A 14,626-nucleotide genomic window follows, 5' to 3' on the forward strand; every position below is an offset into this window, starting at 1 on the left:
TTAAGATGGCTTCAGCGTTTCATCTCTTTTCAAAGTCTGACCTGAATCTGTACACAGGCTCAGAAGCACGCCAACATATTTTTGTCATCTTATATCAGGCCTCTTTAGACATCACAGCTGTAACTGTACCACTCTGGATTGCAGCAGTTAGGATACGGGGGTTTGGAGATGTGAATAAATAAGAGCAGCATTGTTTATTTATAGACAAAGGCTGTCTTTGTGTAACTGCAGCAGAGCCGAGGGTTTGACGGCTGTACACGTTGTAATTCTTTTAATAGTCCCTGTAATGTTGATTGTGTTGTGTGTTTGACACGAGCCTTGAACTGTTTTATTGTCAGCTCTTTGGGTGTGATTGATTTCTACACGTTTATATAAAATACACAGTTTACACAAACATTAAAAAAAAAAAGCTAAGTTTACCTCCCTTTACCATGTAGTTTTGTTAGAATGTAATTTTAAGTAGTTCAAAAAGACATCTCTGTCTCAATACAGACTTCAACCAGAAAGTATAATTGTTTGATAAGCCTAAGAAATCATTTAAATTAAACCCTTTAAATGGATGTGATTGACAAAAACGTATAAATAAAAATGGTTTTTCAGTACAAGTATATGCTAGTACTACTATTAAAACACAAATCGTACAGTTAAAGTAAAAAAAGTAATAAATAAATCAACTTTAACAAGTGATAACTTGTTGGCTATTTAACAAAGGAGTATTTGAAATTAGTTTTAGAGACCACACTTTGACCAGCATTAGGCTGGAATACAAAGTTAAATGTAAGTGTGTATAAGCACAGAGCACAATATTCCCCCAAAGTCATCTCTAGGGGGTGCTATCAATCGATTGGAATGCACAATTCCAAAAGTTTAATGTGCCAGTGACAAAGGTTTTTTTGAACATGAAAAATCATCTCTATGATGGTCGTGTACTGTATGTCCGGTATATAAGATAAGAATAGTACTGCGGTATAGTATCGAAGTAAGTAAGTCTAAGTCTTCTATTTTATTAAATAAGGTTTAGTGGTAAATAGTAATAGCTACCGATGTATGAACATAAAGATTCATGACAATTTCTGGCTCGGCTAAGCTAATTTCCTTGTCCTTTTACTTTTGCGCCTTTTGAATTACATTACTGCCACCAACTGGGTATAATATCCACTGATAATAATTCAAAACAAACAACCGTTGCTTACAATAAAATGAAAACAAGACAGAATATTATTTCTACAGGTTTATTCTACACCAAATTCCTCTTGAGGGAGATTAAGAACTGCTGAGGCTGTGCATTTTAGATGAGTCTGTGAGTTTTTAACAGCATTTTAAGGGGTGTATTTTTAGAGACCGGTGTCCTTGTGGCAGAATCCGCTGAAAAACTTTCGAAAATACGATCTGTAAAAAAAAAAACCTCTTGTGATGACAGCGTGTGCAGCTAAATGTACTGTAGTTTTAGCCTCATCACTACCTTCTTTCAGTCGATTCACTCTCCTGAAGTGCATTTCCTAATAAGGACCCAAGGACTCGGCTGTGTAAGTAAGAGTGTGTGTGAATTCTGTGAATGGTGACCATGGGTCTTGTTTATTTTGACAGTTCACAGTAGGGAGAAGTCGGGGTGTAAATATGCACATTATTAAGTTCCATTTAGCTTCTCAGTTGGAGGCTGCGATGCCTTTTACCATCTCACTGCTCTGTTTAATTGAAGATAGAGGAAGCAGGGTTAGTTACTCTGTGAACCAGGTCCAAAATACAGAAATGCAAGACACACAATTCTATTATTATTATTAATTCAATGGTGTAAAAAAAGACAAACAACATAATAATAAGATCTAATGAATGAAAAGTTCAGTGGTGAAATCCTAGTTGTTTATGTCATGTTGTTCTGCTGCGCAGAAACAAAGATGAGTCCAGATGACGGAGCTGCTTCAGAAATCCAACGTTTGGCAGAATGTTCCTTCGCTGACCAACGGTCTCTATTGCTTGGACCAGGGTGAGTCTCTCTTTTATCATGAGGAAGGCCAACACAAGTGTGGCTGAGCGGCTGATTCCTCGGGCACAGTGGACTAGCACCTTACCTGCTCAGGGGACAGACGACGATGCAAATAAAAATAGCACATACAGCAGCAGCTTGTATTATTAATTTACAAATTCAGAGATATGTTATATTTAAGTATAATATGTGTAGCTTTTGCACAAATTCTTATTCATAGTGAATTAGTAATGTTAGCTTACGTCATCACTAGCATGTACTATATACAGTATACTCTATATATACACTTTATATTCTTACTTCATATATCTATATGTATATATATAAAGTAAATTTGAATTGGATAACCTGTGCTACACTGCTGTTGCATCTTTTTGTCCGATTACATGAGGTCCACATGAGAACTGTCCAAAAGGGTTTCATAACTTACACACGTTGCACTTTTTAACCAAATTTCCAGTCTCACAGGCTGCACATAGATGTGTTTGTTTGAATACACTGCTGAAGAAAGGGAGATAAGAATAGATCGGTGGAGACGCTGCTGAAAAATAGCAGGAAATCTATGCAGTTCCAAATCAGACAATGACTAAGATCTGGGTTATTTATCTGACTGTCTCCAGTTTTAGTTTCTTAAACACACAAAAAACGAACAAACAAACAAAGGAACAGTTTTGAGGACATAACTTTAGGCTTGTGTAATTTTTAAAAAAAATATTTATGTATCTTTCATATTTTCCCTGTGGCCAGTTTAAGATGCTGCAGTAGCTTTCTGAACATGTGATCAGGGAAAATAAAATAACAAACATGATGAAAAACTAATTCAAGAAAAATAAAATGTCCCTGGGCTTGCAGAAATCTTCTGTTAGGCTAGGCTGCTCTACTTTCTGAGATCATATCTATTTCCTGTTTTGTTGTCATTGTTTTTCACCAGTACAAACTGACTCTTACCTTTCTGGCTCAGAGCGCCGTGAATGAAATCAGATGTCTTGGTAAAAAATGGACGTAAGTCAAAGTCTTTACAGTCTGTTGCTTCTACCTCATGGTACAGTATGTCAGTGTCTGCGTAGAAATGGGCCCCGGTGTCAATATGCTGTTTTCCACCTGCAGCGTTGACCACGTGGGTGACACCCAGATTGACCAACCGGGTTTTATCCTGCGCTGTGGCCCTGGGAACGTCACAACACAGAAAACAACACAACCAGTGTAGTTTGCCGTGTTGGTCTTCAGTCTGCAGACATATGTTTGCAAATGTGTCACTTGTGACTCAAATGTACACACTTTTTTATATTTGTTCCGTCAGATGGCCAAATAGAGGCCGTGTTTGCAGCAACAGTTTCTCAATCAAATCCCTCCGCTTTGCAGCAGGGGACCCAAGTGAGAATGACACTTACGCATCTCCGATGTAGAGGTTGGGCCAAACCTCGTTGACAGCTCCGGTGGGGCGTCTGTTTCTCAGCAGAAGGCTGAGCAGATCGCAGGTGGGAGGTGTTTGGTACTCTGACTCCTCCACTGGGTTCATAGCCGCAGCTTTCACTTTGCTCCTGTCATTGTCGTCACAAATGGCATTCAGCAACACACACACACACACGCACACTCCCAAAAGATTTGATGTCCTTGGATGGAAAAAAAAAGATGTTACAGTCGCCCCGCTCCTGCTAGTTTCTCTTCCTGGAGAGGGCCTTGTGGCACACATGAAGCTTATTGCCGCGGCCCGGCTCTGTTTTTCATGTGAAGTGCAGATCAGTGTTGTTTAGAGACTTGAGTCCTGCTGGAATGAGACAGCTGAAGATGCCAGAGTCTGAGCAGGAGCAATGTGGGCTATTTATTCTGGGCATGACTGTGACAGAAGCCAGGCAGCTTGTGTTGTGACAACTTTAACTAGAAGCCACAGACGTGCTTACCGTTACATTATCATGACTTATTCAGAACATACTGGGCTTTTCTTCTTCTTCTTTTTTTTTGTCAAGCAAGTGAGTTTAATGAAAACTAATTAAAAACGGATTACTATAAAAAAGGAGGATGGATGACATCAGCAGCTTTCAGACATAAATAGGGAAATATAGGAAGACAGTGGGCATTGAAAACAGGAGAGGAAAGAACTTATTTTGTAATGTAAAAAATGTGGGGGTTTTCTATAATACATTTTATTCTTGAATTATGGAGGTGTAAACAACAACCAATCAGCATCAGTCCAGTGAGTATTAGAAATGTCCTTGGATGGAAAAAAAAAAGATGTTACAGTCGCCCCGCTCCTGCTAGTTTCTCTTCCTGGAGAGGGCCTTGTGGCACACATGAAGCTTATTGCCGCGGCCCGGCTCTGTTTTTCATGTGAAGTGCAGATCAGTGTTGTTTAGAGACTTGAGTCCTGCTGGAATGAGACAGCTGAAGATGCCAGAGTCTGAGCAGGAGCAATGTGGGCTATTTATTCTGGGCATGACTGTGACAGAAGCCAGGCAGCTTGTGTTGTGACAACTTTAACTAGAAGCCACAGACGTGCTTACCGTTACATTATCATGACTTATTCAGAACATACTGGGCTTTTCTTCTTCTTCTTTTTTTTTTGTCAAGCAAGTGAGTTTAATGAAAACTAATTAAAAACTGATTACTATAAAAAAGGAGGATGGATGACATCAGCAGCTTTCAGACATAAATAGGGAAATATAGGAAGACAGTGGGCATTGAAAACAGGAGAGGAAAGAACTTATTTTGTAATGTAAAAAATGTGGGGGTTTTTAAATCATAATTTTCTATAATACACTGGTTTGTGGCTTTATGGAGGTGTAAACAACAACCAATCAGCATCAGTCCAGTGAGTATTAGAAACTGGTTTGTGGCTGTCATTTATTTTACTCTACACAAAATCACTTATCAATGTAGTAAATGTTATCAACTGAAGAAACAAAGCATTACAATTGCTTTCAGCCCCACCTGCAGGGTAAAATTCAAGAAAATACAGTGGAACCTCTGGTGGTGGTGCTTGCTAAAGAAAGAATACAAAGCAAAAAAAGCAAAAAAATAAATAAAAATAGAAACGTTAATTCTAAGTTTATGTAAGTTCTATCACAGGAATCCTAATATACTATTTTTTGTGTCTGTGTATGTCCCTATAGCAATTAAAAACATGTTTTTTCCGTTGTTATTAGCACTAATGGATGGAGTTTTTTAGAAGGCCGGAACGATTCATTTTCTTTCCTGTTATTTCTTATGGGAAAAGTGATTTGAGATAGGAGCTCGGTCCTGGAACGGATTATGCTTGTATCTCGAGGGGTCACTGTACTCTGTGTTTCTTACATTAAATTTTTACATACCTTATACCTTACCTAGTCTTACTAAGTCATTACTTAGTCTAAGTCATTGATTTTATGTAGCTTTTAGAGCCAAAGTGAGGCTTACATCAATGTTAATAAATTCATTATCACCTAATGTATCATTCCTAGCACAACTGTAAACTTAACAGTTTTATTTTTTGACCCCGTGTCATTAATCAATTCATATTATTCTCACTTACAAACTGAGGATGTTGAATTCCTTCTTATTCTGTCTCTGTCTGTTTTCAAGCCCCCAGTGTTTGAAAGGCGGTGTTCAATAGCACATGCCTTGACCTCAACACTAATTGTATTCATTTCAGAAGACTTCCACTGATAAATTATGGAAACACTGCTTGATATTTTTCTCATCAATTATGTATTTTCTGACCTGCGGGTGCCCGCTCATTCAAATATGAAATATAATTTTTTTCTTCTTCCAGGATCACCTGATCCTGGGGTCAGGAGAATCTCTGAGATGCACGTCTTGGAGTTCTTCTTTTTCACGGCAGCACCAGTGTTAGGAAACAACTCATGAATTTAGTTGTGTTAAAAGCAGCTAAAGAAAAGCAATCCCATGTTGACATTGAGTTTATATGTCAGAATCTGTGTTAAAACATAGTGAAAGCTGTCTTGTCTTAAATATAAAGACATGTTTCTTTACGTTATAGTGACGGCTGAAACAATGCCGTATTCCAGTGGCTCAAGGTCGATTTTTATCTCAGGTCCGTCCATTGTATGAGCTCCTGGACGACTCTCGGCAGTGCAGCTGTTTGTCCAGTTTTCTGAGCTGCTCCAGGAAACCGGCGTTGGGTGAGATGTTTCTGTTGGCGCTGACGGCTTTAATTGCGTCCACCAGCGTCATGTCGTTGTGGATCATGAGATAGGCCAGGACCAGAGTGGATGAGCGGCTGAGGCCCATGGCGCAGTGGACAAACACTCTTCCTAACAATCGGTGGAAACAAAAACAATTTCCTGTGGGTCACGTCAGAGCTGCAGAGCTACTCCAGTCTCCACTTATAAGCCCGTGACAACTGGATTATTGTTGTGCACTTTATTCTAACTGTCTAATTTGTTACTGTGGATTAAAAAAAAAACCATGCACATCACAGAGAGCACTACTTCTAACACCTAGCTAAAAGTTTCCCACAATGTTTCTACACATGGTAATCCCTGCTTCCTTATCGGGGCCGAGGATTAGGGTGCAGAGGAGCGCGTAATTGAACTGTCTGGGGGTCGGTGTATTTCTGCCGGGGATTACTGTAGGCCTCGCCGCACACTGGAGCCCTCCATCAGCCAGAATGTGAGGGAGAAAGCCGCATCTTATTGCTGCCATGTCAGATACCCGCTTCACTTTGCATAACAGGCCGAACAGACACAGGCCACAAACATAATTGTGTAATTTCCATGTCCAATAAAAGTGTTGCTTACAAATTACCAGGGCAATCCATTTAAAACCAATTTTCCCAGGCAAGGTCTCAGCTTATGAGCAGATTACTGTGGGGGAAAGATATTAGATTGATATTGTGTTTAGTGTTTGATTTGCATTTTAATGACTAATACAACTGGGGGCTGCTGTAATGGGAATTGACTGACAAATGTTTCAGCACCTTGCCTTGCTGGGCGAAACAAAAAAACAACCAACATGTCTGATGTGAGTTAATGTGTTAAAATGATGACAAATGGCTTGAGTGCACTGAGAGCTTCTCACCTGTGGGTGAGCTTAAAGCGTTCTTGATGAAATTGGCGGCTTGGTAAAAGAAGGGACTCAAGTCAAAGGACGGCATGTCAAACGCTTCCACTCCATGATAAGTGATATTTGTGTCTCTGTAGAAGCTCTGGCCCGTGTTCACGTTGAACTTGCCATCAGCGGCGTTAAGCACATGAGTGATGCGGTGAGCTTGGAGTGTCCTCTTGTCTTTGGCTGCGTACCTAAAGAGAAAATACGCCGTTACATATCAGCGGGCCACTGAAAATAAAGCTTCGATATCTCCATAAGCACAAACCCAGTGCTTTGCCAACACTTTTTGGTTTGGGTCCCCATTTTGACATAACAAATTTTTCCCGACCTCAGAGACTTTTTCGTCACGTGATTTTGTTTTTTCAGACGACCCCACATGGGGTCCCGACCTGAAGGTTAAAAACACACAACAGTTTAATATGAGCAAGATTTATATGCACAAAACTATTTAGTGATTATCCAGAGAAGAGTGTGTGCCAAATTATTTTATATAGAGCAATGCATTTTACAATTCTAAACAAGCTAGCATGTTTTAAGGGAGTTTTTTTATTATTATTTATTTACACAGAGAAACAGTTATTTGTAGGCTGTGGTTTAAAAATTAAAAAAAAGGAAAAACAACTTTAAAAACTGACCTAATTCGTGAGCACAACCCATTGATGTGTGTTTACATAGTAATATTCTAAACCTTCTGTACCCAGCATTTAGGAATCTTTCAGATTTATTCAGCGTATAATTTAGGCTTTGAGCTTTCATCGATGGAAGCGTCATAGCGCACACACACAGAAAAAAAAGCTCGGCCTAGAGGAAAACCAAGTGTTTACAAAATAGAATAAAACACATGGATGTTAATAAATATAATGTAGCACAAAACCGACTGAGGTAGAAAAAGATGAATTTCTAGAACTATTCTGTTCCACAACTGCAGTAGAGAAGAAGAATGATGACTTTGGCCTGTGTCTTCATCAGGTGGCCACAGTGGGCGTACTCAAACTGATTTGGAAAAAAACAGCCGAGACCTTCTTCATGCACCTGCGCTCAGGCCCCATAATTCAATACAGTGATTCCCAAAGTGGGGAGTGAGCCCTTCCTATGGGGCGAGGAGCTACAGCAGGAGGGGACGCAGCAAGGTAAATCTATTTCAACTGTGATTTTTACTTTATTTGCCTTTCACTCAGAAGTGTGTGCACATATGTTTTGGGACATGTAAACTCTGCGCACAGTCAGTTTCTGATAGCTCTTCTCGCTGTGTAGTGAATCAGAATTCCGTCATGTGTCCGACATCCTTCTACTCTTGTCAGTTCTCACACCCATCATCACACACCCCCCCACCCTATCCCCACCGTCTCTCCTGCATAAATAGTCTGTTTAACTGAATATTTAAGCTATCACTGTGTATTTTTGTCTCTGTCCAGGATCACGTACCAGCGTACCGCTAGCTCAGGTACCACATGATCCGTCAGTCACTCTAGCTGCGTCTTAAAGGAAGAACCCTCCATCACTCCGTCATCACAGCATCTAAACACAGTGATCTGGATTAGTCTTACATGTCTCCGATGTAGATCCGCGGCTGAACCTCGTCCAGGTGGTTGTTGCTGTCTCTCTTTGTCCACATCAGCCTCTGGAGCTCTGAAGCCGGGGGGGTCTCGTACCTGCTGCCTGCCCCCTCAGGGCTCGCCAGGCAGCCTAGGCCTCTGGGCATGTCTGAATATTTCACCGCTCCTTTTACAACCTGTCACACACACAGCGACAGCATATATCTGCTCTCAAACAGAGTTTAATTTGACAGCATTGTCTCGGCAATAAAATTTGGGTCACACGCACACACACACACACACACACACACGCAAGTGCTGAGAAGTCATGGAGAGGTGAGTGCTGCTGCTGCTGCTGCTTCTTTACTTTCTCTCAATTATAGGTTAGCATAGAAAAAGTGGATAGAGTGGAAGCACTGGTAACTTTAAATGGCTGTACTCAGGTGAGGACATCACAATACAGTAAGCTGCTATAAATACGTACAATAGAAAAATATATAGCATCACAGTGTGGTGTATGAATTAATGTACGAGTCCACAGGCGTGCATCCAGCGCATGGTGACCATCATATCACCAATTAATGGACTCCACTGCAGAAGAGAGCCCTAATAGCACATTACAGTACATTGACGCTGTCCTTATTTTCTCTCCTGTTTTGAAGCACTTTTCTTTTATTATTTATTTCTGTAAATACAGAAAATTGCCATTCAAGGCTCTTAAACTACAGCTTTTCATTTCCTGCAGGCAGAAGTAACCTGTGCATTTACAATCTGCACCCTGTATACATTAGCATCTATAGCTGCGCCGTTCTGCTCCGAGCCATGGAGAGGACAGGGTTGTGCGTGCATTGTTAAGCAAAGAACCCGATGGCGGCTAAAAATTCTGTTTGCATTCTACTGGTGTGCGGAGAAGCAGTCGGGCGCTCTGGGTTGGGGGACGTATTGTTGTGTCCACAGGGATGAGTCAGTGAGACTAAATCTGCTTCTGTGACCTTTTGTTAAGCTGCCGTGGCATATGGAGGTAGCACTCAAGACATCACCATGCTGATGCCTTGCCATCGCCGTCTGCATGAGCACGCCAGTCACTCAGATAGAAGGAAAAAAAAACGCTTTGCATCTGATCCAGTGCGTGCTCCGTGCATATGGGTGTGTGAGTCCTGAAGGCTGAGCAAAGTCTGTCTTTGCTCAAGTACATCTTGTGCCCAGAGTAGCCGAAGGCGTTTCTCTCTCCTCATTGATCTATAAGTACAGCCCTTCCTCTCCCTCCCTCCCCGCGTCTCCTCTTCCCTCCCACAGTCAGGGCAGAGAACTGATTTCCCTGGTGCACATGTTTAAGTGCGGAGCTGCTTTCACCCCACCCCCCCTCCCTTAGGCTAACCTGTGCTTCCTGCTCCACTTCTGTGTAATTAAAGATGCTATGTATGGGAAAGTGCCCACAGTTAACATGGAGGGCAAATAAATATGGCTCCTTTTCAACTCCTCTGGGCCTCTTCTTGGTACTTTTATGAATTACACTTTCCAATTTAGCCTTTCAGATGTGGGCTGTCTGGATTAGAGCGCTAATTAATAAAAGAGAAAACTGTAACAGTGAACAGCCCAAATACATTCATCCCAGAACAGTCGAAAAAAGCGCTTCATAGACATGTTTTCTGGAAACCATCGGTGTACAGCACAATAAATCTGCACACTGAAATAGAACGTGTAATCATGTTCACACAGGCAACACATTCGACCACATTAAATCTACTCCAGTGTTGAACACTTACCTTTCTCTCAAAATGTGGATCTTCAGTCCCTCTCTCTCTCTCTCTCTCTCTGTAGCTCTACATGTTGGCTGAGCTCAGCTGTCTGTGTTCTACTTGGTAATCCACCCCACAACCTTTTTCCTTTTTTAACATCTGAATCTCAGCCCAAAATAATCCTGGCATCGTCTTCTGCATTCCTTAAAGGTTACCCGAGCTGCCAGCATGGGAGGGAGGATAGGACACAGCTTTTTCAAAAGCCAAAGCAGTAGATAGGATGAGTGTACAGAGTGGCACTGCCTGAGACTCTTCACCACACATTTGCATTAAGTGCTGCCTGTTTGATCACAGGAGTCGTTAAAGAATTTAATGAATCAAAGTGCAGGAAAAACTGGCGACCTCTGACACCTCAATACAGAAAAGATGGTTCAGTCTTTACAGCATTCAATGAAAGAAAGTGCAAGGAAAACCTGGCAACCATTCGCACGTAAAAACAACTGCAATACACAGTAGAGACCTGACAGAATGTAATGTTCCAACGTGTGGACCATTAACATTTTCTTTTCATTATTTACATCAAGTGTCCTTTGCAGTAGCTCTTGTAACAGTTCAACAATGCAAAACATTTTACGTGGCAGAGACTTTTTTACAGGCTCTTTAAACACCGGTGCTTCAGAAAATGCAGTGTTTCTGCACGTCCATGTGTGGATTCACGTATGTGGCGCTGTCACATAATGAGACTGAGAGGTAATCATTTGTAACAGGTAGAAATCATCGCTGTCAAATTCTGCTACTGGTGCATGCACGTATACGCCTGGGTGCGTCTGTCGTTAATATCTCTACAGAAAATGTCACGGACGATCAAAAACCAGAAGCCTTTTGGATACGCAGCAGCAACTGGCTCAGCTAGCACGACAAAGACACACTGTACATGACAGATAACGCCAATTTGTTCCCGTCACTGTCTTACACACACACACACACACGTTTTCATCATTTCTGTTTGCAAAATAAGATCATATTTCACATACATGTATATATATTTATATACATATTATATACATATATGTAGAAATATATACAGTATATGAGACATTTGGTCCATTCTGCTGTGATACAAACCAAGGTGGTGAGAAAAAAAAAAACAACTAACAAGTATAAGACACATTCAAGACATAATCAAAAAAAAAAATCTTCAGCACTCTTCTTCCCTTCCTCCTCATTTCACATTTCATTAAGATTGAATTTAATTCTAACGACTACGCTTGTTTTTTAAAGACGTTCTAACAATAAAACCTCCAAAAACACACCAATAAAAAAACGAAAGAGAGTTTAAAGCCCTTTCAGCAGGTCCATGAGGATAACACAGCTCATTACTGACCAGATGACCTATTATTATTATTACCTTGGCTTAGCCTGAGGGTGGCGCTGTAATGGTGGCCGTATTGCTACAGTGGCAAGTTTTTCAGGCTCAGCTCTTTTGGATTTGGTTCAAGTATCTGAACATTTTTGTTGGCTGTTGGCTAATGAACACATCAGTGTGGCTAAAATACTTACATCTGATTGGTCAGTTGTCTATGACATCTCGTTACCAAATGTAAAAAAAAAAAGATATAGCTAAACCAAGAAGTAGAAGAGTACTGCTCCTGACTGCTCATTATTAGCATTTTAAACATTAGCCTTATAGCTGCAGTCGTTTCTGGTCTTGTACAATGATCTTATTTAGATAAAAAAGGACAATAAAGCACAACAGTGATTGGTCACAGTGTGTCACTGACAGCATGTCCATCAATCAAAGGTCTGATAACTGGAAACACCTGCAAATACTCGGTTTTGGAACCAATCGGGTTAGCTACTAACCAGGCTAGCTACTACAGCAGCACAATGTGCTGATATTTAGTTGGACAGACTATAAAAAAAGAACTAATGGAAGGAACTGAGTAATTTCATGTTGGTAAAATTCGTTGTCTGATGCTAATTACTAACTGCAGACGTAGTTGATAACGTGTGTTGGTCTTAATGTCTCTAAGCAGAATCGTCCCTAATTTGACCCAACTTCTCCAGCTTACTGGCTGTAAATCTCTTTCCGTCTCCACGGACAGACCGTACGGTCCTCGATCCTCGGAGTGACGGGTCTAAACTTCACATTGTTGATTACAGAATCTGACATGTCTTTTTCTTTCTGGTCATCTGAAGGTCCAGATCCAAGAGTAGAGCCAGGAAGTTCCTGTTGGGGTAGATGGCTCTCTTCTGGACCAGCTTCTGCAGAGCCTGTTTGAGCGTGAGGTGACGGTGGATCATGAGGTAGGCCAGCACCAGTGTGGACGAGCGGCTCATTCCCATGATGCAGTGCACCAGAACTTTCCCTGAGGAATAGGGGAGGTGAGTGGAGAGGTGGCAGTTAAAGAAAAGATTAGTGAGTGGGCCCCTCAGTCTTATTAATAACATTCATGACCGCCTCCATCCCACTGTGTGGCTTTCTTTTATATGTGTATATTTTTTACAGCCCGGAGCTAAAAATAGAGCCAGCGACTCATCACCTTTGTTCACCTAAGGTACTTTTCTGTAGAAGAGACAAAATCCCCGTAATCGCTTCTCATCCTCTGCTTGATAATTCATTTAAGAAGTGCCATGGCCACATTATAGCTTCTGCAAGGTAAGACTTGTTATTTCTGCTGGCTGAAAATACGCTTGGAGGCTAATAGTGATGTAACATCATGGTGACAGGTGACAGGGCAGCGGGGTGGTGGAAGTTGAGTAAATGCTATTTTAAGGCTTTATGCTGAAAACATGACTTACAGAGGGTGAGTTGGATAATTAAAAGAAAAACTTAAAAAGTCTTACCACTGGGTGTCTTCAGGGCATTGTGAATGAAATCAGCTGCCTGCTTGAAGTAAACATCCAGATCAAAGTGTGTCGAGTCATCTGCTGGAATGCCACAATACACAAAGTCGTTGCCATAAAAGCTTTGGTTCCCTACGCTGCCTCGCTTGGAGTGGGCAGCGTTTAACACATGAGTTATACCTAATTTCTGCAAGGTAGCCTTGTTTTGGGCTACTGCCCTAGCAAGACAAAGAGACAGAAAGAAGTTCAAGACCTACGTGAAGGCTGAAGCATTAGAGCACAGCGTTTTTAATGTCACAGTGATAAAATATTTGGCAGGTAATATTGCACGGCGGAGGCATATGACCTTAGGAGACTTATTAAAATCAAGTCCCGCGCTCCCATCCAAGGCAAACTCATAAAGTCGGGGTTTAAATTTGAAATAAAAAGGTGTACTTACACGTTCCCTATGAATATGTTTGGCCAGACCTCATCTATTTGATTAAGATGTAGTTTGCACGAGTCCAAGACCTTCTGCAGATCCTTCACGGTCAGATATTCCTTTCTCTTGCCTTTCTGGGCTGACATTTTAAGTCCAAATCCCCCCTCTTGGATTGAATCCTGTTCCAAATATTTGTTGTATTAAAGCGCTTCCCGTCTGCTCCGGCTCAGGATGATGTGCAGCAGCAGGTGTTTATCTGCTGTCACTGGGCAGTTACTTAATATAGCTCTTAACCTAGGTAGTAGTCGTTTACATGCAGGGGGCACTACTCCACTCCACGGCTGTGCAGGGACTCTCATTTATTAGGGTCGGGAACAGAGATGAGTTACTCCACAGAGCAGGGAAAATTGGATGTAATTATGGAGAAAATGTGTAAAAGCGTGAGGACGTGCAGCACAAACAGTATTTATGGACGGGAGTGTCTGTAACAGCTTCATGCAACCAGCTTACTGCTCTGACATTAATATGCTGTGAAAGGCCATTGAACAAGAACAGAGAAAATTAAGCATCGCCGTCGGCTGCACATGACATCAAACTGTTCTCACCGCTGCAAACCTCTTTGTTAACCCTCCCGTTATGTTACAGGTCAATTCCTGCTTCTGTGTACATAAAAAAACATAATTAGCCTTCTTTTTTTTTTATGCCAGGAATAGTAATGACTCCTCTCGGGGTCATGAATGCACGTGTACAATTTGAGCTCAATAACTATTGTAAAATGTCAGTGCTGTTGTATACAGGTTCTATCAATAAAGGTCTGGGGGTCGTTTTGACCCACAGACAGGTATTGATTGATGATCAGAAGTGTTGCTTCTGCTTATCGATCAGTCCACCGTAGTGTGTGTACCGAGACCTGAGGCCACTTGGGTTTGTACATAACAATAACTGGCGGAATGTGATTCATAGCTGCAGGTGACAGGATCCATGTTTTCAGAGTGTGAAGAATGTCACTACTGTATTTGCAGATGTTGGTTACTCTGCCTGTAACTTTAAAACT

At 41.3% G+C, this 14,626-nt stretch overlaps 3 protein-coding genes and 1 long non-coding RNA gene across 4 annotated transcripts; 1 reads left to right on the forward strand and 3 right to left on the reverse strand.

The window, feature by feature from the left end:
• Positions 1-1,397: 1,397 nt before the first annotated feature.
• Positions 1,398-12,931, forward strand: LOC112487403 (uncharacterized). The gene is made up of 5 exons (XR_003050466.1): positions 1,398-1,526; positions 1,888-1,984; positions 8,000-8,160; positions 12,504-12,689; positions 12,814-12,931. It is a non-coding gene; the product is annotated as an uncharacterized LOC112487403 (long non-coding RNA).
• Positions 1,839-4,083, reverse strand: LOC103381503 (dual specificity protein phosphatase 13-like). Its single transcript, XM_025058090.1, has 3 exons — positions 3,376-4,083; positions 2,933-3,150; positions 1,839-2,069 (listed from the first exon to the last, which is right to left on the reverse strand). Exons 1-3 carry the CDS (start codon positions 3,675-3,677, stop codon positions 1,867-1,869), a joined length of 723 nt encoding a protein of 240 aa, XP_024913858.1. The 5' UTR covers positions 3,678-4,083; the 3' UTR covers positions 1,839-1,866.
• Positions 5,054-10,452, reverse strand: LOC103381506 (dual specificity phosphatase DUPD1-like). The gene is made up of 4 exons (XM_008313892.3): positions 10,332-10,452; positions 8,578-8,762; positions 7,001-7,221; positions 5,054-6,234 (listed from the first exon to the last, which is right to left on the reverse strand). The coding sequence occupies exons 2-4, from the start codon at positions 8,730-8,732 to the stop codon at positions 6,011-6,013; spliced, it is 600 nt and encodes a 199-aa protein (XP_008312114.1). The 5' UTR covers positions 8,733-8,762; positions 10,332-10,452; the 3' UTR covers positions 5,054-6,010.
• LOC103381509 (dual specificity protein phosphatase 13-like) lies at positions 11,394-13,736 on the reverse strand. Its single transcript, XM_008313897.3, has 3 exons — positions 13,591-13,736; positions 13,152-13,369; positions 11,394-12,673 (listed from the first exon to the last, which is right to left on the reverse strand). The coding sequence occupies exons 1-3, from the start codon at positions 13,716-13,718 to the stop codon at positions 12,462-12,464; spliced, it is 558 nt and encodes a 185-aa protein (XP_008312119.1). The 5' UTR covers positions 13,719-13,736; the 3' UTR covers positions 11,394-12,461.
• Between the last annotated feature and the right edge of the window lie 890 nt (positions 13,737-14,626).

The sequence above is a fragment of the Cynoglossus semilaevis genome, chromosome 8 (genome assembly GCF_000523025.1).
Source record: "Cynoglossus semilaevis isolate Cse_v1.0 chromosome 8, Cse_v1.0, whole genome shotgun sequence".
Lineage (NCBI taxonomy): Eukaryota > Metazoa > Chordata > Actinopteri > Pleuronectiformes > Cynoglossidae > Cynoglossus > Cynoglossus semilaevis.